The sequence below is a fragment of the Monodon monoceros genome, unplaced genomic scaffold, assembly GCF_005190385.1.
Source record: "Monodon monoceros isolate NGI ecotype Baffin Bay Population unplaced genomic scaffold, NGI_Narwhal_1 Super_Scaffold_14, whole genome shotgun sequence".
NCBI lineage: Eukaryota > Metazoa > Chordata > Mammalia > Artiodactyla > Monodontidae > Monodon > Monodon monoceros.
Window position 1 is genome coordinate 1,647,969 of NW_021703770.1, and position 22,904 is coordinate 1,670,872.

Sequence of the window (22,904 nt, forward strand, 5' to 3'; positions counted from 1 at the left end):
AATGGGACCAAGTTTAGACAGCAAGTCGAGGCGATGAGCTTGTGTGAAGGTTGCGGGCCGTGTGAGACACATCCTTTGCCCCGTGAGTTCTAAGATAACAGCACATGTGTGCCTGAGTCTCCCAGTAGACATGAGGGGAACAGAATTTGTTGGATTTGCTCAGTGTCCCTGAAATAAACAAGTGGCTTAGGAGAAGCCCAGCTTTTCCTGCTATGAGGCTAACGAGAGTATTTTTTGAGTGTTCTCTGAAATCAAAGAGTATTTCATCTTTTTCTTGTCAGAGTTCTATGTGTAGTTGGTTACATTCTATAAACGGACATGTCTCCAGAGCTCTTGCCCCTGTGAGTTTGATGGCTGGGGAATTAGGTGGTTCTGCTTATTGACAGGGGTTGGCCAGAAACAGAAAATGACAGCCTCAGAAAGGACGCCAGTATTTGTAAGCTATGTGTTTTTGTGCTGTATAGTTCAGAAAATACTTTCACATAGTTTATCTCCATTTGAGGGTGCAGTCTGGTTTCTGGTAGCATTAAGAGAAGAGCTTAGTGCTGGGAGATAATGCACACTGACTGCATTGCTGTCAAGGCAACTAAGCTAGTTATTATAGACATGTTACTTTTATATAATGCATTTCATGTTCTTTAATAAAAAGTTTCAACAGGGAGGAAAACTTATTCTGAGTTAATTAACATTTAATACAATGCTTTGATGGTAAGACTATTATAGGGAGTGTATAAGCTGTGAAGACTTTAAAAATGGTTTCATTATTTAAATTTCAGTTGGGAATATTCAAGCTTTATCTTATTTGTGCCCTTCTTTTAAAATAACAAAGAAACAAGACGGAAAAAGCAAAAGATTATTTCTTTTCTTTCTCTCGGTTTGCAGGTGCCCTCACCACTAATGGCATCAATCCAGATACCAGCGCTGAGATTGGGCGGGCTAAGAACTGCCTTAGCCCTGAAGACATAATTGACAAATACAAGGAGGCCATTTCCTATTACAGCAAGGTGATTTTACTCTGTAGATCCTTTATGTGACTGTGTTGTTTTAATCAGAAGTTCCTGTTTTACATTGTGTAATGCTGCTGCAGTACCTCCTAAGTATTTGCTTCTGTAAGTATTCATGTAGTATTCCCCAATGCATAATACTATATGCCTAAAAATGGTTTTTGTTGATTAAAAGTCATGTATATTTAATTTAATAAGTCTGAAAATAGGAGAAAAAGAGGCTATTATAGCCCTGCTACTCAGGGATAACGTTTAAAAATTTTTTTTTTAAATTTTTTATTTAAGAAGTTTTTAAATTTTTTGGCCATGCCGCACGGCATGCGGGATCCTAATTCCCCGACCAGGGGTCGAACCTGCGTCCCCCCATTGCAGTGGAAGCACGGAGTCTCAACCACTGGACTGCCAGGGAAGTCCTCAGAGATAACATTTTTTAAAAAAAAAATAATTAATTAATTAATTAATTAATTTTTGGCTGTGCTGGGTCTTCGTTGCTGCGTGCAGGCTTTCTCTAGTTGCGGCAAGTGGGGGCTACTCTTCGTTGCAGTGCGTGGGCTTCTCATTGCGGTGGCTTCTCTTGTTGCAGAGCACAGGCTCCAGGCGCGTGGGCTTCAGTGGTTATGGCACACGGGCTCAGTAGTTGTGGCTTGCAGGCTCTAGAGCGTAGGCTCAGTAGTTGTGGCGCATGGGTTTAGTTGCTCTGTGGCATGTGGGATCTTCCCGGACCAGGGCTCGAACCCATGTTCCCTACATTGGTGGGTGGATTCTTAACCACTGCACCACCAGGGAAGCCTGGAGATAACATTTTTAATATCTATTTTCTGTTCTTTTTGTCGATGTATATCATCTATATCATAAAATGGTGAGCATTCTGTACTTCTTTACTGTGTGGAGACCTACATTTTTCATTTGGCAAATTATGCGTTTTTCTGCGTTATTGAATCTTCACTTTTTCACTCTTAGAAAAAAATGTTTGAACATTCTTGTACATATATTCTTTTGTTCTTGTATGAGTATTCCTTTAGTTAAGATTTCTGGAAATTTAGTCACTGGATATGACATTTACATTTATCATAGGTTACTTTCAAGTTACTCTCCAAATTCCTTCTCCAACAGGGAATGAAAAGATGTAGAATTACTCATTTAACCAATTCTCTATTACTGAATATTATTTTCCTTCAATTTTTCTTTCCACCGTTGTAAACAGTGCTGTGATAAATGCCGTGATGGATAAATCTTTTTGGACTGATTTTTTTTTTTTAGAAGGAAACAATTCCCAGAAGTGGACTTGAGTCCAAAAGTGTGCATATATTTTTTAGAGTTTACATATACATTGCTGTATCGTCCTCCAAAAAGCTTTATAACAGTTTGTTCTCCCACAAACAGACACTGTCCTTTTAAAATATTTGCCAATATGATGAGCGAAAGTAATTTTTCATTGTTTTAGTTTGCATTTGATGACCAGTGAGGTATTGAACATTGTTCATGTATTAGCCAATTGCATTTTTAAAATGAATTACCCGTTTTTGTCCTTTGCATACATTTAAATTAGGGAGCATTTCTTATTGCTTTGTGATAGCTCTTTGTAAATCATGGATATTAGCTTCTTTTCTGTCATTGACATATATTGCAAATCTTTTTCTTGATGTTGCTTGCCTTTTGTTTATGAGGTTTTTCATTTTGGTTGTGGTCAAAAATGTTTTTAATATAGTAAATCTTTTCCTTATGGGTTTTCTCTTTGGTTTTATTCTTAGAAATACCTTCTTACAGAGCTTTTCTGCTGATCTGCTGACACTTTGTAAATAAGACCTAAGAAATTACTGGCTATAAAATCCTTACTGTTATAGTTTGTCCTCGAGTTCCCTACGTATGGGATGCTAAGGCTATATAAGGCTAGATCTGAACAAAGATAGGAGGGTTGTCTGTGGTGCTGGACCCTTCCTAATGGAATGAGATTTCCACCTTAGTTTTGGAGTCAGACAGACCTGAGTTCAAATCCTGCCTTTACCAATTACTAGCTTTGTGACCTTGGGCAAGAAACTTTACTTTTTGGGACCCTATTTTCTTTATCTGTAAATAAGTTCCGTATTCATTTTAGGGGTTTGCTTTAGAATTGAATGAGATAATTCCCTCATTTATTTCTAAAATATTGATTGCATAGTTCTATGCTGGTGCCTTGGTAGATGATTACTAGGGACTCAGCAGTGAAAATGGGGCCCTGCATCAGAGAGCTTATGTTCCAGGAGAATGCTTGTAAAAGACTAGGTATGTAGTAGCCTTTTAGTAAACGTCCGTTCTTTTCCTGATTCCCATTGATTCTGTATATCTTTCTACTAATATATGAACAGTTTTTTATGATTGCAATTTAAATTTCATTGTAATATTTAAAATATTTAACTATAACCAAAATATGTGAAAAAAAATGAGTTGACTTCTATTTTCGCTTCAGTAGAAGTTATTTTTAAGACTTTTGAAGGAAAGGAAATAATTATATTTCAATGAAATCAAGTCCTTGTTAGATTCTTTGTGTGGTGTCGTTAAATGGTATATAAAATTGATAGACTCTGACTTCAGTATTGGTAGTTAGGTAAGTATAGTTTCTTTTCGTGCTGTCTTTGATAAATTACATGTAATATATCACAGATTCTGTGCCTGTTACACATTGGAAATGAGGAAACAGTGGAGACCTGCTCTTTCTGGCACAGTAATTTCTTTTCCCACCTTACAAATAATTTTAGTAAGAAATATGGGCAATTGGATATTTTTGCTTCTTCATAATTGATAAGTGGGCAGACTGCATGTTCATGGGTGGTTATGCCAGGCAGGCCTTGGGGTCTCAGCAAACACTTGCTGGGGGGTGGCTGACTCCACAGCACGTTTAACGCCTCGGTGAGTGTTGGTGGGGGGTCTCTCAGCCTCGGGCGCTCTTCAGGCACCAGAATACATGGATTTACCTCAGAAGCCTCTTCCCCAGCTGCAGGAAGTCTTTTCAGATACATCAGATGAAAACCACTCCAGCTCAGGGTAATTAGGAAAAAAAAATAAAAAGGGCATAAGAACAGGGAGCATGGAGGGCTTCGAGTTGGGGCCTCGGGAAAGAGGAAGGCACAGAGCAGGGGAGCCTGGGCTCCAGAGCCAGCTTCTGGGCCTGTCCTCACGTCTGAGCCACACAGCTTTCACGTGGGCAAGGCCAGCTCTCCTGGCTGGATGTCAACTCGTGCAGAACCTTGAGAGGTGAAGATGAGATTGGAGAAGTTCTCGCCGGGATCATTACTGAGTGGCTGTGTGAAGCCCACGGTACCTTTTCTGTTCATGTATCTTCATTTGTCCTTCCTCTCAGGATCTGAGAAGTAGGAACAGGTAACTCAGAGAGATAAGCAGAAAGACATCAAACGTGCCAAGAGAGGACAGGTACAGTGATACAAGGAGCTAGAACTTTTGTAACAAAGTAACATGAATTGGCAACTACTGCATCAAAGCTGCAGGTGTGCGAGAGTCTAAGAATGTTTTCGAGCAGGAGATTAAGTGGAAGTGAATAGCAAAGTTTCCATTGATAACATTTTGAAATTTTGTAGAATATCCAGCGACTGTTGGTTGTATTATTTGAATGAACGCAAACATATCTATATGGGCATTTATAGGTTCACTCAATCCCACCAACCCCTTCTGCCCCCTTAAGGGATAGACTTTCTCAAACACAAAGTCCCCCCCTTGGGTGGGGACATGCTGCTCAGTGTCACTGAGTCCCTGTGGTACCGCCTGCATGACCTGACACAAACACCTCTCATCTTCTCTTTTGACCCTGCAGTATAAGAACGCCGGGGTGATTGAGTTAGAAGCGTGTGTCAAGGCCGTCCGTGTCCTCGCCATTCAGAAGCGGAGCATGGAAGCTTCGGAATTTCTCCAGAATGCAGTCTACATCAACCTTCGACAGGTGGGTGTGTGTCCTGCTATGAGTGGAAGAATTAACGCGGTTTTCCTGGAGCTTATTCACCAGAAGACCATCTGATTTTGCTGTGCTAGCATTCAGTATGGCACGGTTAAAACTCTGGAGTCAGAACTTGAAACTTTGATTAAGGGAGTTGTTTTACCTCTTTGTATTATGGTCTTTTACCCTCAAAATTCAGAATTCTGTTCTTTCAGAATTTTTTTTGATTGGAGAAACGACTTTGCTCTCACCAGCTTTGCGACCTTGGACAAGCCTAATGCCTTATCACCTTACATTTGTCACTTGTGAAGCTATTCCATTTGTGACCCTGTCTGGGTTGTTCATGTTATAAAACATGAAGTGTGTGAAAGTACTTTGTACAACTCCTTTTACACCTAAGGCATTCCACAACTATTACTTGAATCTGGATGTGTTTTTAATAAGACAAAATCATTAGAACATTTAGTTGCAGGTTGCTACTGCAAAATCCCCAAATCAATAATCTAGCCAAACGTCTACAATCTTTCTAATCTACCTTGGATTTTTATGGCCAGGGCAACCAAGACTCAAAAGTGAAGCAGTTTGGTTAAGGACCCAGGACTAGGGTTACAATACCGGTTACTGTAATTGAGCAGATCTTTACTGAGCATGGCATTGTGCCAGGAGGGGGCGTAGAGGTGGAGAAGGCAGAGTCTTCTCTCATTAAGTTGACAGTTTCGTGGCAAAGGTAGACATTCACCAGGTGAAGAACTTGGAGTTTATTCTAAGAACAGTGGTTTTTAAAAGAAAGGTCTTAAAAGTACAGGAATGATGGGATCCCCTTTGTGTGGAGTAGGGTAAGCATGGTGAGGGAGGCCAGGTGGGAGGCTCTTGAGGAGTCCAGGTGGGCAGTGTAGGCGGCTTCACCTGAGTGGTGGTGGGATGGTCAATGGAAAAAAGCCAGCAGATCGAAGATGTGTTTAGGGGGTGAAAAGGAAGGGATTAATGATGTATGTGAGGGCAGACAGAATAACGCCCAGGTTTCTGGCTTGATTAATTAGGTAAATGATGGTCATGCTGTGCTCGGAGAAGGGAAAGCTGCAGAGGGAGTTTGGGGGCAACGCTGGTGGATTCAGTTGTGGATATAATGAAAAGACTGTAAAATATGTGGGTCTGGGAGGCTCAGGTGAGAGAGAGGGTAGTGGGTGGAGGGGAGGGGAGAGAGACTTCACAATCATTTTGTATTTTGAACATGTAAGAGAGAATGAGTAATAAGACACACATGCCTCTATCATCTAGGTTTAACGTATTAACATTTTACCATATTGACAGCAGAGGTTCTTAATTTTTTTTTTTAATTAATTTATTTTTGGCTGCGTTGGGTCTTCATTGCTGCACACGGGCTTTCTCTAGTTGTGGCGAGCAGGGACTACTCTTCATTGCGTTGCGCGGGCTCCTCATTGCGGTGGCTTCTCTTGTTGCAGAGCACGGGCTCTAGGCATGTGGGCTTCAGTAGTTGTGGCATGCCGGCTCTAGAGCGCAGGCTCAGTAGTCGTGGCACACAGGCTTAGTTTGCTCTGCGGCATGTGGGATCTTCCTGGACCAGGGCTCGAACCCGTGTCCCCTGCATCGGCAGGTGGACTCTCAACCACTGCGCCAGCAGGGAAGCCCAGAGGTTCTTAATTTTTAAAATAGAAATAAAGCAATGGCGTTAATGAAGGTCTTAGCGTTGATGTGTATGCTGCTCATACATATTTTGATACCTCATATGTTTATAACCACAATCTATAAAAAGTTAACTATTTTAGCATAATAGTTTAGCACAGGGACTCGGAATACACACTGCTGGGGCCTGAATCTGGCTCAGCCCCTTGGGTAAATTAGCCTCTCTGTGCCTTGGTTTCCTCTTCTGTGAAGGTTGTTACTGCACCCCCGGGACACTGGGAGGGAGGCAGCTGAAGGGAGTGAGGAGTGGCAGCTGCCAGCCTAACACTGAAGGGAGAGACAAAAGCAGAATCAAGCGAATAAACCGAGTACAAACAAACCAAAAAGAGAAAAAAATCCCACAATGTTTGGAGCCATTTAGTGTAAGGGAAACAACACTACGTGGACTCAAAGCTGCTGAGCATGGCGGTATCACGGATGGGAATGCGTCATCAGGAAAGGGTTGAGAAAAGGTGTTTTGGTTTCCCTTGATGTTTCTGGTAAAGATGGGCAGGAAAAGTGAAAACCCACCACTTGACGGTGAAGCTTCAGTTTTATGGGAAACTGAGCGAAGGGTGGAAACCAGCCGTCAGCAGTGCTGGCAAAGGCACAGACATCTGGGTTGGATCCATCCCTCACCACGATTTCCGGGTGACCTGCTGGGTGTGAGCTCTGAGCTGGGCAGTACGTTTGCAGGGATGACCAGGGCGTAATCCCTGGCTCTTAGGCTGCTGGTCCAAAGAGCAGCCCTGGGCACATGCAGATCTAGTGGGACAGCTTGGGATGTGGCCCGGGGACTGCTGTGCTGAGGGTGAGAGGAGGGCTCCCCAGAGTGGCTTCCCTGCAAAGAGCAGAAACAATCCATCTACAGGGGCTGAAGAGCCTCTGAGCAGGGACCAGGTGCGAAGGCGTGACCTGGCTCGAGCACGGAGGGCTTGGGGAGCCGGAAGTCGTTTGGTGGCCTGAGCGGTTTTGTTGCTGAGGGACAGTGGATGGAAAAGGTGCTTAAAAGGCAGACCTGTTATAGGTCGTGAGTCAAAGCAAAGAAACGTGGACCTGTCAGGCAGGCACGAGAGAACCCTGTGGGTGTGGGGATCCAGCTGGGGCGTCATGCTGGAGTGAGGAGCAGCGTCGTGGGCCTGTGTGCAGACCCCGCTTTGCCACTTATTAGCTGCGTGACCTTGAGCATAATCCTCCATATCTCTCGATATTTTCATCTGTCAAATGATGAAATAACGAACTCATGGTGATCAGGAGTAGTTTAGTTCAGATTCTCTGTGTCTCGTCCTGTCTAGTGTTGCCCTGCAGTTACCCAGTAGCCGCTCTTATACTCAGGCCAGAGGGCGTGGAGGGACATCTGGGGGGCGGGGGGATGCATTTAAAAGCATGCTGAAGAACTGCAGGCAGTTTGGTGGAGGGTTGGGTGTGGGAGGGACTTGGGAGACTTAGTGTCCTAAGACTTGCTCGCCCTTACGGACCGGAGTTGGCTTTGCAAATTAATGTTGAACATTTGGGCTTTCGGCGAAGCTGTTTTCACAGGTGGGTGCGTACACAGCATATTTTATAAGATCAGATGCTTTTATTTAATGTGTGGGACTTTGCAGCTGTCGGGAACAGCCCTTCTCTGTTGGCCTGGTCTTCGGAGAACACTAGGGGTCAGCAGAGCCGCGCTGCAGCGGGTGTGGGCCTTTAGAGTTCTCCCCAACCCGATGCTGTGCTGGAGTTGACTCATCTCCGTATCTGGTTGCCAGCTGAGCGGACAGCAAAATAGTGAGTTCTGGTGGGATTTTTCTTTTTTTTAATTTTTAAATTAAACAATTTTTAAAATTTTATTATTTTTTAATAGATCTTTTTTTTTTTTTTTTTTTTTTTTTTGTGGTACGCGGGCCTCTCACTATTGTGGCCTCTCCCGTTGTGGAGGCTCCGGACGCGCAGGCTCAGCGGCCATGGCTCACGGGCCCAGCCGCTCTGCAGCATGTGGGATCTCCCCAGATGGGGGCACGAACCCATGCAGGCGGACTCTCAACCACTGTGCCACCAGGGAAGCCCTTTAATAGATCTTTATTGGAGTGTAATTGCTCCACAACACTGTGTCAGTTTCTGTTGTACAACACAGTGAATCAGCCATATGCATACATATATCCCCATATCCCCTCCCTCTTGAGCCTCCCTCCCACCCTCCCTATCCCACCCCTCTAGGTCCTTGCAAAGCACCGAGCTGATCTCCCTGTGCTATGCTGTTGCTTCCCTCTTCAGTAAGTGGTGCTGGGAAAACTGGACAGCTACATGTGAAAGAATGAAATTAGAACACTCCCTAACACCATACACAAAAATAAACTCAAAATGGATTGAAGACCTAAATGTAAGACCGGACATCATAAAACTCTTAGAGGAAAACATAGGAAAAACACTCTTTGACATAAACCACAGCAAAATCTTTTTTGACCCACCTCCTAGAGTAATGAAAATAAAAACAAAAATAAACAAATGAGACCTAATTAAACTTAAAAGCTTTTGCACAGCAAAGGAAACCATAAACAAGACAAAAAGACAACCCTCAGAATGGGAGAAAATATTTGCAAATGAAACAACGGACAAAGGATTAATCTCCAAAATATACAAACAGCGTATGGAGCTTAATATCGAAAAAAAATCCAATCAAAATATGGGCAGAAGACCTAAACAGACATTTCACCAAAGAAGACATACAGATGGCCAAGAAGCGCATGAAAAGATGCTCAACATCACTAATCATTAGAGAAATGCAAATCAAAACTACAGCGAGGTATTTACCTCACACTGGTTAGAATGGGCATCATCAGAAAATCTACAAACAACAAATGCTGGAGAGGGTGTGGAGAAAAGGGAACCCTCTTGCCCTGTTGGTGGGAATGTAAATTGATACAGCCACTATGGAGAACAGTACGGAGGTTCCTTAAATAACTAAGAATTCCTTAAAAAACTAAGTTCCTTAAAAAACTAACAGTATGGAGGTTCCTTAAAAAACTAAAAATAGAGCTCCCCTGGTGGTGCAGTGGTTGAGAGTCCGCCTGCCGATGCAGGGGACACGGGTTCGTGCCCCGGTCCGGGAGGATCCCACATGCCGCAGAGCGGCTGGGCCCGTGAGCCATGGCCGCTGAGCCTGCGCGTCCGGAGCCTGTGCTCCGCAACGGGAGAGGCCACAACAGTGAGAGGCCCGCGTACTGCCAAAAAACAAACAAACAAAAAAACTAAAAATAGAATTACCATATGACCCAGCAATCCCACTACTGGGCATATACTCTGAGAAAACCATAATTCAAATAGACACTGGTGGGATTTTATAATGACAGTAACAAAGAGGGATCTATAGTTTTTCTGAACCAGGACAAGGTTTTGGTTCTTGGTCAAGTGTGTTCCATTGTAGAACTGATGAGTTGTGTCTGTCCTGGGACTGATTTTGGCTAATCTGGAAACTTTGAAAGGAACCAAGATGGAATTATTGCAGGTGCCTTCTGCCTTAAGAAGCCCTGTGCAAATGTAAAAAATGAAAAAGAATACGTTTGGATCTAGTGGTATTGGGAAGGGTTTGTGCACGTTGCAGGAGTGTTCAAGGCAGAACTTTGTGAGCGGGAACATGGATCCACCTGTCTTGTCTTTCGTTGTTTACGAGAGTAGTTTATGGTAATTAGCTCTGACAAACAGCTGCGTGCATTGCATTTAACAGCTGGCTGTCTGCAGATTTGTCTGTCGAACACATAGATTTCACAGGCACGTAGATTTCGCAGGTCAGGTAGAAGTGAGAGAGAAGGAACGCGAACCTTGGCAGCCCAGATTCAGGTTTCAACCGCCATTTCCCCTCCGTGTGACCTTGGACTGGAATGTAACCTCCCTTAGCCTGTTTGTGAATCTGTAAAATGGGAATGATAATATTCACTTCTTCCTGGATTTGTTGTAAGTTGTATCAATAAATAGTATTATAACACATGTAGAGCACTTCACACACTGCTTGTCACTTAGAAAGCCCCACCGGTGACGTGTCAGAGCAATAAAGGCAGCTCGTGTTTGTTGGACCGCTAGCAGACACTTGACTAGGTTGTGAATTTGGTTATTTCCTTCTACCTTTGTAACTCTGTGTGCTAAGTGCGTTTATTCCTGTTGATAGAAGAGGAGCCTCAGGGTAAAGAAGATTTTGTAATTTGTCCCAAGTCAGACCATAATTTCGGGTGCAGGGGCCTAGTTAAAGCATGCTTGTTTGGGTTTTCCCTTCTCTACGTTCTGTACTGGAGGCCGGGTGCTAGGCCCTGGGCCCACTGTCTTGTAGTCCGAGAATATTCAGCAATGCAGCCAAACAGACAGGGTCCTGCGCTGCTTGAGCAAAATGTCCGGAGGGGGACACAGGTGCTAAATAGATAAATGTAAAAACAAATGACTAGAAAATGTGATCAGCTCCGTAGAGGAAAAGAACATGCCTTGCCCTGCAGAGCTGGGGAGTTTTCTAGTCGGCGCTGCTCTGGTGGTATTAATCTCAGTAAAATACGTTCTGTTACCAAAGACAAAACGGCAAAGCATCTGTTCTCAGGTAAACTAAAACCCGCTGACGATACTACTAATTAAGCAGCCAGCTTGTTGCCGGCACTTAGCTAGGGGTAAACAGGTTGCGGCCATAATCATCACGGCAACTGTGCTCACTGGTTTTATTGAACCCAGATTTAGAGGTGAGGAAATCGAGGCTGGGGTGTTTGCTGCGTGCCCGTGATTACCTTGTAAATGCTACCACTGGTCTTCAGATCTAGTTCACCATGGCTCCAAAGTCTGAGCTCTGTGAACTGCGTCGTGTAGCTTCCCCGCAAACAACCCAGATGACTGAAATTAATTTTCTTCATTAGTAGGAAATGTAAGTGACCATAAGAGAAAGAGGTCGTAAGGAATTGTTTGGAAAACTAGAGAAAAGCCCAGCACTTTACCAGCTGTGGGAGCATGCTCTAGGACCAGTGTCTATTCAACCCAGCACCCGGCACCTCCTGCAGATCTGATGTTCAGGAATGACTGAGCCATTTGATAACGTTTTGGCTCATGACACACTGTTGGTTAGAACCTGCGGCCTCTTTGTCCCTGGTTAATTTTCTCTTCAAAGCCATTTACATTTCCTGCGGGCTACTCCACTCAGATGTAAGAATAGCCTCTTTAAACTTCCTGATGCAGTTCCTTAATGAAGCTTGTTGCTAAGGGAACCTAGCAAAAGCCCGGTAGATATGCACATAATAATGGTAACCTCAGAACTTTGTCCATTTAAACTCAGAATCAGAGGGATGGGAGATTCAGGAAAGGCTTTCTGAGATAGAAGGGGGAAAGTGTAAGGATGCAGCCCAGGTTAGACGGAGACATCTCGGTCCTAGCCGGCAGGGTGCCCGGCTTTCAGGATGGTGTGTGGGGAACGCCGAGCTCTCACAAAGAAAACGGTTGGATGGGGAGGGAGGAAAGTCAAGTTCTTTATTGGAGAAGGAAAAAGAGAGAGGGAACTGAAAACTTGCTGGTCGAACAGGAGAGTCTGGAATATGGCTTGACGTCCTTGCATTTAGGAGAGAGGAGTTTTGTGGGGACCAGCGTAGGAAGGAATCTCTCTCTGTGGGAAGCCGATGCAGCAGAGAAATGGGCAGATCCAGGGGGCCCCAGCTGGGTGAGCTGCCCGCCAAGCCAAGGTGTGGGGCTGCCTCCATAATCTGGCGCTTCAGGCCTGGGTTTGCAGACCAGTACAGTGATGAGAGAGGGAGAGGGCTGGCAGGAAGGGCAAGGCAGAGGCCGGGGCACGGGCTGCGGGCATGTGCTTGTTGCACTTAACACGGGGGGCCTGAGAAGGATGCTCGATGGTGAGAAGGATGTTTTGGACTTTCCGCGTGGGACGCGCCAGCAGCTGACACAGATGCTTATCCCACAGGCGTTATGGCTCCTGTAGCTCACCTTCTACTTTTTGCTTCAGCTGCCAGGGATCTTGGAGCTGAATCTATAGTCGGCCTCTGTTAATTACCCCTGCCTCATGGCGTGCATTTTTGTGACTTCACCTGCCCCTTGTTTCATTTAAGTATTAAATCCCCATTTTTGACCCTCGTTTTTGTTTTTTTTGTTGTTATTGTTGTTGTGTTTAAAAAATTGATTTAGATCCTCGTTAAGAATGAAGCCAAAAGGAAATAAATGTGTACACAGACTATATCACAGACACGGCTTTTAAAAATTCTGAGCTGTTACCTAGTAGTTACATTGCTGGCCTGTAGTCGTGATTAAACAGAAGTTGTTATTACTACATCATGGGGTGGTTGGGAAAATACGGTTAGGTTGTAGATGAAAGAAAAATTTTTGTAAGCCATGAAGTCTTAATTTAAGTCCAAGTTAGGTGTGGTTATTATTAACAGTTCTTTGTCTAGTTACCTGGTTACCTGGTTCTATATATTTTGTGTTTTGAGAAGTTAATGTATTTGATGAAAGTCCCTGCCCAAATTCCAGTGTCTTTCCCTTTCTCTTTCCCTTCTCTGCATCTTATGTGCTAGGTAGCAAATACCTTTGTTCCAGAGAATATGGGCCTTCTTAGCAAAAGGACAGGGTGAGCTTGGAGAGATGGGGCTCAGAGAAGGCCTTGGAGCTTCCATGTCGGTGCTTCTCTGGATCCTGCCCTGTCAGTGCACTAACTCAGCTTCCCTTTTCCTTCATGTTTCATTGGGCCTCTGTTTTATGAAAAAGCTTTTTTATGTTTCCTTTTTCACTTGTAAGATTCTTTCACATGCTTTTTACTTTCCTCTGTGTGCTTCAGCTCTCTGAGGAGGAGAAGATCCAGCGGTACAGCATCCTCTCTGAGCTCTACGAGTTGATCGGCTTCCACCGCAAGTCCGCCTTCTTCAAGCGCGTGGCCGCCATGCAGTGCGTGGCCCCAAGCATCTCAGAGCCTGGCTGGAGGGCCTGCTACAAACTCCTCCTCGAGACGCTTCCTGGCTACAGTCTGTCGCTGGATCCGCAAGACTTCAACAAAGGTACTAGAGCTGAAAGTTGCTTCAGTCCAATTAATGGTGCGTCCAATTAATGGGCCCTGCTCTGCCTGTCGGACACGATGACTGGTGCTGGCGTGCAAAGGTGACTAAGCTCTCCTGCACTTGGGTACTTTTGATAGATCACAACAGAACGTAGCGGTGCTCTGTATGTGGGCTGGCATTCTTAAATCTGTGTGCCGGTTGGAAATCTCCCCTGAGCTCACTGACATGTGTCTTCCTTGAAACATCTTAAATACCTAATGAATCCTACTTACCTCATGTGATTTAGCCAATTTGCAAAAATCAACCAATCTAGAATAAGTCCTGGGGTATATGTGTACAAGTACAGGTATGCATTTGGTGATAAATCCTTATCCTGCAATGTTAATGCAGGGTAGTATGTGTTAAACATAGCTCTGAGTCTAGTAACAAGTGCACACAAGTGTGATGCCCAGTGTCAGGCAAAGGGTGATTCTCAGGCGAAAAAAAATGGCTGATGGCCGTTTAAGGCAGGACATGCAGAGCACTTTCCTCCAACTCACGTCCAGAGCCAGCAGGCCTGGCCTGCTAGACGGAGAGAGAACTGAGGGGCCGTCTACGTTCCTGTCCCACCAGGGCAAAGACAGTCTTCTGGCACGTGTTTTATGTGGTCATGTGTGCCGGCCTGTGGGGCCCATGGTCCGAGTGATGAGTCTGTTCTGCTCTTGGGTAGTTCTGATTACTGGGTCTCTCCATGAAAGAATTACGAATCCCCTTCCTGCTTGCCTTACCTCCCGGGGACGGTGTGTCCGCTTTCCCTTTGTGTCCACCTCCTCAGTAATGATTTGTCGCGCTCTTGCCTGGTGCCATGGGATGTGTGAGGTGAGCGAGTGGAGCAGTGGGAAGAGGACAACTCCTGCCCTCCAACGTACAAACAAGCAATTCTAGCATGTGTCGACCTTCCAGGTATTTGCAGAGAGCTCTCGGGTCCTTCCAGAGCCTTTCTCTCCTCTGTCTCCGTTGCCTAGGTGGTTCTTGGTGAATTACTCTGTCTGGACTTCCCCCCATTCTGACCTTCTCCCCAAAGCATCACTTAACATTTGATGGAATCGTACACTCAGGATGAATTCTGATTAGCGTAGAGCAAGGAGTTGGCAAACTTTTTCTGTCCAGGGGCCAGGGAGTAAACATTTCAGGCTCTGGGAGCCCTCCGGCCTCTGCTGCAGCTCCTCGGCTCTGCTGCTGAGGTGTGAGAACAGCCAGGGATGACATGTCCGCCGACAGATCTTTACTTATGCTGCGGGTGGGGCCGGATTCGGTGTGCGGACCGTAGTTTGCCACAGCGCTGGCTCAGAGCACAGCGATATCCGAAATCACTTCAGGGGGCCCAAATTACTTAAAAAATGTTTTCCAGAGTGTTTTCCAAAATCATTTAAAAGGCGGGACCTGGGGTTTGGAAGAGCAGAGGGAGACTGAGTGAGCAGCACGGCGGGTGGCCTTTGAGGAGTGGAGGGAAGCTGAGACAGGACACAGCCCTTCATTAGCCCCCGCCTCCTGTAGAAGCCAGAGGCCTGCCGCTGGGGGCTTGGCATGTGAGCACACGTGCTCAGGAGGTGTTGATAGGAGCGGGGCAGCGTGGACTTTGGGCTTTAGATGTCCTGCCTCTCTGCAGCCACAGGGGGAAGATTGGTGGGCCCAGTGCTGATAGGGGCAGTCTGCATACTTTTCCTGTTCACGTAGCGTTCCCTTTCTAAAGCCATCTCACATAATAGAGCCTGGTCACATGACCTTGCCTGGTCTTCCTCATCCTGTGCCCTTGCTGTTGATCTTTTTAAAAAGTTAAACAAGGGGCTTGACGTTTGTCTCTGCTGGATAGCATCGGTGATGGGGCTCGTACTGTTGGAGTGATTTTGAACTTGAACTCCGTCCCTGTCTTCTGTCCCAGCCGTTGGTGATGGTATTAAGTGCAAGGGGTCAAGGGTAGAACTGGGGACCCTCTCTAGGAGGTCTTGCTGTTAGCAAACGTTTCTTGCTTCTTGCTTTGTGCTGGACACCGTGCCACGTGTTGAGGGTAAATGCATGGACACTCAGCCACGTCTGATTTCATTCAGTGACACTTTCTTCCAGATCTTTCACCATCTCACCCAAACAGAAATCACGACACATGTTTTTCATCTGCCATGTCATCTGCTCTTCCTTTCTCTAATTCCTTTTTCCTCTGTGTTCCCCCAAGAGATGGGATGAAACTTAAGGTTTGCTGAGCACTTGTTTCACGACTGGCGCTTTTGGGCGGACTGTGAGTTCTGGGTGAATTAATACTGGCGGCCTGTGATTTCAGCCCCAGTGTCTCTCTTCTGCAGACAAGAACCTCAGGGCAGTGGCAGTCAGGTGCTTCCCAGAGACCCTTTTAATTTCTTCCTGGCATCTCTTGTGGGCCTCTAACTGGCCTCTAAGGGCTGCTTCTACTCTCTCTGGACAGCCTTGCCCCAGCTGTGGTCACAGGACTGTCCTTCGTGTTCTGAAACACCGAGACCATGCGGTGTTTAACTGAAAGTCATCTTGGAGCCTGAGGACTAAAGGGACTCACAGCCAGAAATGAGAACCTTCTGGTGGGCCCCGTCCCTGCAGATGGGATCCCTTGGCTGGCCTTCTGCGTGACCTGTTTGCCCTGGGCTCCCAGCCTGTCACCTCTTGCGGGGGCGCGGGGGGGGAGGGTGTGTGCAGTGAGGCCTGAGCATATGTGTTTGGAAAAGTCTCACATGATTCTGAGAAGACTGATCTAGCTCCTTCCCTCTCTTTACAGACAGGAAATTGGGATCCAGAGGGGAGGGTGGGCTTCACTTGGTGGTGTTTCTGCTGGGAGCTCTCATTGCTAATGGAGTCAGGGCGGGGATCCTGAGAGGGAGGCTGTAGGTCCAGGTGACCCTGGAGGGCAGAGGACAGTTAGGGAAAGAGAGGACAGGTGTGATGCGTGATTCGGGAGGTGCTGGATTTGGGGTGCCAAGGTCAGGCCGAGCCAGGATTCGGGATTCGGGATGCAGGTCACATTTGCCATCGCTCTTGCATCTGGTGTTGCACAGGGAGCTCTCCCGGGACACAGCCAAGTGAGGAAAGCGGTGAAGAGACCATGGGGCTTGGCTCCCGGATCCTCACTGGTCTGCGTTTACTTTGCTCGTCTCCACGGAGTGAGCGGCCGCCTTCCGGGGAGGCCCTTCCTGAATTCCCGGGCTCTGTAGTTGCTCTGCAGTCTAGTTGTGAGCAGCCGTCCACTTCTTGGAGGAGAGGGCAGAGAGTGCAAACCGGACAGCACTCTCAGAGGTGTGCTGCGTGCCTGGGGTTTGCTCTAAGGGTGGAGGTGCCGGGAGCTGAAAGGCTCTTCTGACACAGCTGGTGGCTTCCCTTCTCGTCTCCACTCAGCGCTTAATGGCGGAAGATGAACAACAGCAAAGGAGCCCCTGGGTGTCGCGCGGTGGCACTGGCGCGGCAGGGTGTCCACGTGTGTCCACACGCGAGTCACGGGAAGTGGTTTCACCAGTTCACCCATTTACCTAGGAGCTTGGACGGTGCTTATTCTTCTTCTAAATGTAAATCATGTGATAATGGATTTTATCACGTCCCTCCTACCCGACACTTTCCCCTGTGTGATCTTATTATTATTTTTTTTTAAAGTAGACTTCATTAGAGCAGTTTTAGGTTCACAGCAAAATTGAGCTTAGCTATTTCCCACATACCCCCGTCCCCTGCGCCCCCCCACCCCACCCCCCGGCCTCCTTCCTCATCAACATCGCCGCCAGGGTGGTGCATTTGTTACAACGGATGAATCTGCACTGACACAGCGTCACCCAGGATCCATGGTTTACGTTAGGATTTATTCTTGGTGGTGTCCATTCTGTGTTGTTTGTTTGTTTTTCCGTTACCACACTGTCTTGATTTTTGTAGCTTTACAGTACATTTTGAAGTCAGGGATGTCTTCATTTCTTTAAAAAGTTGTCCTTAAAAAAAAAAAAAAAAAAAAAAAAAAAGTTGTCCTTATATTTCCCAGTATTTTAAGTGACAAATGTAGAGCAGCTTCCTTGCCTGGTAGGGTCAGTGCCTGAGAGTGTTGCCTGCACGAGGACGCTGTCCTGGGTGTGGGCAAGGCCCGGAACCCAGAGCCTGCTGCCCAGGCCCAGCTGTGTCCCGGCCCAGGGCTGGGGGGTCAGGTGATAGAGCGCCCCATCTGCTCCACATGGTCTCTCTCCCAGTACACCTTGCACTTGCACTTGCCTTACGCTGCTTGTGGCCTCAGGGAGAACGGTTTCCTATGTGTACCATCATTTCTCACGGCTTGGTGAGCGGGTGCAGTGGGCCCTGTACCGCACTTGAGGGAATAGAGGCTTGGGGAGGTTAAATGCTATTCCTCAGGTCGAACAGCTAGTGAGAGGGTGACACCATTACCGACTGGCTGCATGGCCCCTGTCAAGTCCGCTGTCCCTCATCTGTACAGGGAGGTACTTTTACTGTGTCACGGGAAGGTTGTTATAAGGACTGAGTGAGTCAGTCCCCAGAATGTGCTAGGACAGTGCTCAGCAGATACTGTCAGGTGAGGTCTAATTCCATGTGTCCCCCTGAGGCCACGCGGAGGCTGGAATAAAGTGCCCTGAGGGCCAGTGCTTCAGGCCTGGCCCCATTGGGAAGGAGTGCGTGCTGGTGGGATGGCCCCCTGCCTTGGCCCTGGTACCAGTGGTTGAAGTTAAGGGCAAAATAGCTGGACACGCCCTAGAAGCTTTCGGGGTTTACATTTGGAAGGCTGAGAGTTGCTGGTGTGAGACGAGATGAGACCTCCAGGCCTGTGGAGGGGACAGTTGAGCGTACAGGCTCCGTTAGGCCGCCTTCGGGACAAATTTCGTGGGGTGAGTTAGTGTCTGGGAAGGGGGTTTTTCGAGCGGTCACACTGTTGCTCTGCAGAGAGATGGGAAGGGGGATTGAGTTTCCATGTGCGTGGGACCGGGATCCCTGTTAGTGTGCTTCTGACAGACTTCTGGAGAGATCGCAGGTGCTTTCCAGTGACCCCTTTTTTATCCCTCGAACATAACTGCAGGCTGGCTCCAGAGTAAATGCAAGCCTCCTGGGCTCTATGCAGTTACACTGGGCTGGCCTTAGCCTTTTCTTTCCGTGCTGGGCCAGTTGTGCACACGCCACCCAGGTGTCCACTGCCGGCTCTCCTCCCGGCTATTGCTTCCTCAGGAATGCTCTTCCCTGCCGTTCACCGCTGCACCCCAGGCATCCTTCAGGTCTCCCCTGAGTGTCAGCTCTTCTAGAGGTCCCCCGTCGTCTCTCCACCTAAATGCAGTCCTTTTATTTCTCTCTTTCACGTACTCCTGTTCTTTCTAAACAGCATTTCCCATAATGTGTAAGTACATTAAAAAAACGGGGCAATGATTTAGCACTTCTCCCCCCCCCCCCCCCCCCCACCAGGCTGTGTGCCCCGTGAGAGCAGAGACCCTGCCTGTCCCTGTGTCCCCCTTGCTGGCACACAGCAGGCGTGCCTGTAAATACGTGTAACGTGTGTCCAAATCTGATGAGCAGCTACATGACATGTGCTCATTGCCATTTATTGAACAGAGTTTGTTTCTTGATCTTAATTTTTAAATCACATGGATGAAACATGTTTCTTTTGAAAAATGAAACAAATAAGCACACCTCCATGTGATTTGATACTTTTTACTTAGCCTTCTGTTGCCGGAGGGGACATTCACCATCATTTTGTGAAAGAGGTGGGGGGGTAAGGTAAGAGATCAAATGAGGTAAAAGTGATAAATGTCAGCTGGCTGTATTTTTAACAAGAAATAAAAGTTACTTTAAACCCCATCTCCACTGTTGCTCTGGACTACTTTCAACATTTCTCAGAGAATTAAATGGAATTCTACTAAATCCCCGTACCTGTGAATAAAAGGGAAATTGTCTGTATTCTCAGGACCTGAAATGTATTTCTCTCTGTTTCTGGAAATGAACATTTTCCCTAGCTGGTTATGGAAAGTCGAGGTAGGAGCTCAGAAGTACGCTGTGTGTATTTGCTAGCGTAACGGGCTGCTTATTATCACTTTAATCTTACTTGTGTTCCTGTATATGAAGATTTTTTGATCATACCTTTTGCTTAGCCTTTTCCTGAATGAGAGATTAAATTTTCCCCAGGAACTCTTATGAAAGAGAGTGGTAAGGCACGTAAGTTTGGTAAAAGGCAGTAGTTGAGGTAATAAACTCTCACATTGCTGAACTTTCTGAATACAAGAGTGTTGAAAATTTTATCACTGGCTCATATACTGCAAATCTGTCTTAAGAATAAAAAGATTCAGATTTTATAGGACGAGCAGTTTGAATCGCATAGAAATTACGATTTGTACACTATTTGGTGTTAAGAAAATTTATACTCAGTCTTACCGTAATTGCCTGTGGTAGGAACTGGATCCTTATCTATTAAAAAAAAATCTGCAGAGTGATATGTGCCCCATTCTTGGTATGGTGGGGTGGAGATTAGTTAGGTCAGGTCATTTAGAATTCTGGGCTAGGTTAGTCATGACGTTGATTTCAGCCTTATCATCCTTTTCAGAATCTCTTATTTTGTTTTGGCCTTTGGTCTTTTGACATCGTGGAAATACTGCAGGGACTTGTCCTTCCTTCCTCTCCTGTCATTGTATGAAAAGATTTCTGTAAGATAAAACTGGTAGGATATCAAGGTTTTTGTGTGTGGGGTAGGTTTGGTCAGCTCTAAGAATTTCAATTCATAATTATTAGCAATTGTTATTCAGTTAACAGTTTAAAAATTACTATGAAATAATTTAAATATACACAAATCAGAGAGAATACTACAATAGCCCATCACCCAGATTAAATAATTAATAAGATTTTGCCATATCTGGCTTTATTCAGACCTTTCTTTTTCTTTTATTTGTTCTTTGTTGAAATACTTTACAGCAAATCCCAGAAATCATGTCATTTTACCCTATATGCTTAAGTAGGCATGTCTGAAAAATAGGGGCTTTTTCTTTCATCAGGCTTTCAACTTGACCCACGAGCCTGTTAAGGACCAGCTGTGTATTAGGCATCTTACTAGGCAGTAAGGATATTTGGGTGAATAAGACGCCATCCTGGCTCCCAAGGAAATTAAGGACTGATGGAAGAAACAAAGACACAAGCTTACAGGTGCCTCACTGTGTGTGCCAGATAACGCCTATGGGACAAGATTTGTGCAGGATTCAGTGGAAATTCACAAAAGGGACTTGCCAGCCTTGTAGGGTAGGCAGTGGGAGAGACGGTCAGTAGGCCTATGAGAGGAGGAATGCTTTGGTCAGAGTCTTAAATCCTTTCCCCCAACCTTTCTACCAACCCCCCGGGGCCCCTGGGCACACAGCTCTGGGTGGTAACTGTTTTTGAGCCCTGTTTCCACATCTTCATGAAGAATTTTAAGGTGGAAAATATTTAAAAGCAGTAACTGTTGCCAAAAGGGATTTGGAATAAACAACTCTAAAGTCCTGTGATCTTAAAAAAATACTTTTCGATGGCTGTGCCACCGATTTCTTCCACCTCTAATTTCAAACACGCTAAGTTATTTTGGAGGGAGCAGCCACAGTTTCGTTGGTAACCTTTTTTCTACTTTAGCTTTCTGCTTTTCTGTTCTTATACTTCAGAGAAATGCTGTGCTTTTTAATTTCATGGCCTTGGTTGTTGATAATGAAGGCTCATCAAATAGTATTTTCTTGAAAAAAAAAAGTGTGCTGTAATTCAAATACATGCCACTGAAAACATAATCTTTTGTCATAACCTTATTATAAGTATTTCAAAGTGGGTTATTTTAAAAGTTGTGTCTTTGCAGAAGAGAGAAAATACTGGGTTGGCCAAAAAGTTCGTTTGGGTTTTTCTCTAACGTCTTGTGGAAAAACCCGAACGAACTTTTTGGCCAACCCTATACAATATGAAGCATTTTTTAAAAACATAAAACGCCAAAGAAACATGTGAACAGGCGCGTGATGTGAGTGTGCTTCTCCAGGATAAACACAGGGGAAATGCTCTGGTTGCCCTTTGAGCGTGGTGGTTGAGGCGTTGTCTTGAAATCACGAGTTTTACACGTTAGACATGGCTCCAGCGGGCTCATGTGTCGGCCCTGTTGCCAGTGCGCCCCTGAAGCCCTGCTCTGATGCTCTGTGTCTTCTGTCGCAGGCACGCACCGAGGCTGGGCTGCCGTCCAGATGCGTCTGCTTCACGAGCTGGTCTATGCGTCCCGGAGGATGGGGAACCCTGCTCTCTCTGTCAGGCACTTGTCCTTCCTGCTACAGACCATGCTGGATTTCTTGTCAGATCAAGGTGAGTGGATTCAAACTCCAGTTTTCTCCCAGGAAAGATGGATGAGTGCCCTCCTGGTGCTGGCCCCCGTCAACACCGGCCCAGGATCGGGTGGGTGATGTCCTCCGTGTCCTCACCTCCCTGGGCCCCTCTCAACACACACTACTGGCCCTTCTCGCTGCTCTCAGCCTCCGGCATGGGCTCCCCTTGCCTTTGCCTACGTTTTATAAAATGTAAGTGTCAAAGTGTAACACTTATATGCAGAAGTGCACGATTCACAAGCACACTGCTCAGTGAGTTTTCACGAAGTGACCACGTGGTACCCGGCACCCAGATCGGACACAAGACCAGAACCCCAAACACCTCTGTGCCCCTTTTGGTCACTGCTCCCCTCGCGGGCAGCGTCTGTCTTGACTCTCTGAGGGATCGTGCGTGTCTTTGCCCACACATCAGGGCAACTTTCTTCTAGGTCCTTGCCTCCGTCACCTTCTCTTCTCACACAGTTCCTGGGTGTCACGTGTTTTTTGGGTTTCAGTCACAATCCGTTTATCTCCAGCCCAGGCCCCACCCTGAGCCCCAGGTGTTCTCCTGCTGCCTGGGTGCCGCACAGGCCCTTGGAAATCAGCCCTCCGCTGCCTGTGTCCCAGCGCCCTGTCTGCCTGTCCCTCCCGCCGGGTTAGCAGGTGCTGTGGGTCCCCTGGGAAGCACTCTTGGGTGTGATGCAAGTGCGGGGCGTTTATTAGAAGTGCTCTTGGGATTGACACCCACTGAGGGGAAGAGAAGGAGGCAGGTCTGGTTGGGCAGAGGGAAGCTGGGCCTCGGGGCAGAATCTGCAGGGGCCTGGGCGGCCCCCGGGAGCTCCGGGCTGGGGTGACCCTGGAGCCGTCCTGCATCATCCCGCAGGCCGGCCTTCTGCCCCCTCACCAAAAGGTCGTACAGGTTCTCATGGCGAGGTCCCTATCTCCCTGTGGAGGGCACTGTCTGGAGAGGACGCCG

General features: G+C 46.5%; 1 protein-coding gene across 2 annotated transcripts in view; it reads left to right on the top strand.

The window, feature by feature from the left end:
* TRAPPC9 (trafficking protein particle complex 9) overlaps positions 1-22,904 on the top strand; it is a 514,318-nt gene that overhangs the window by 49,748 nt on the left and 441,666 nt on the right. For both annotated transcript variants that reach the window (XM_029223132.1, XM_029223133.1), the window contains 4 exons: positions 883-1,004; positions 4,810-4,935; positions 13,397-13,613; positions 21,786-21,929. In XM_029223132.1, the coding sequence (XP_029078965.1) occupies positions 883-1,004; positions 4,810-4,935; positions 13,397-13,613; positions 21,786-21,929 (609 nt within the window). The remainder of the gene's footprint in view (positions 1-882; positions 1,005-4,809; positions 4,936-13,396; positions 13,614-21,785; positions 21,930-22,904) is intronic.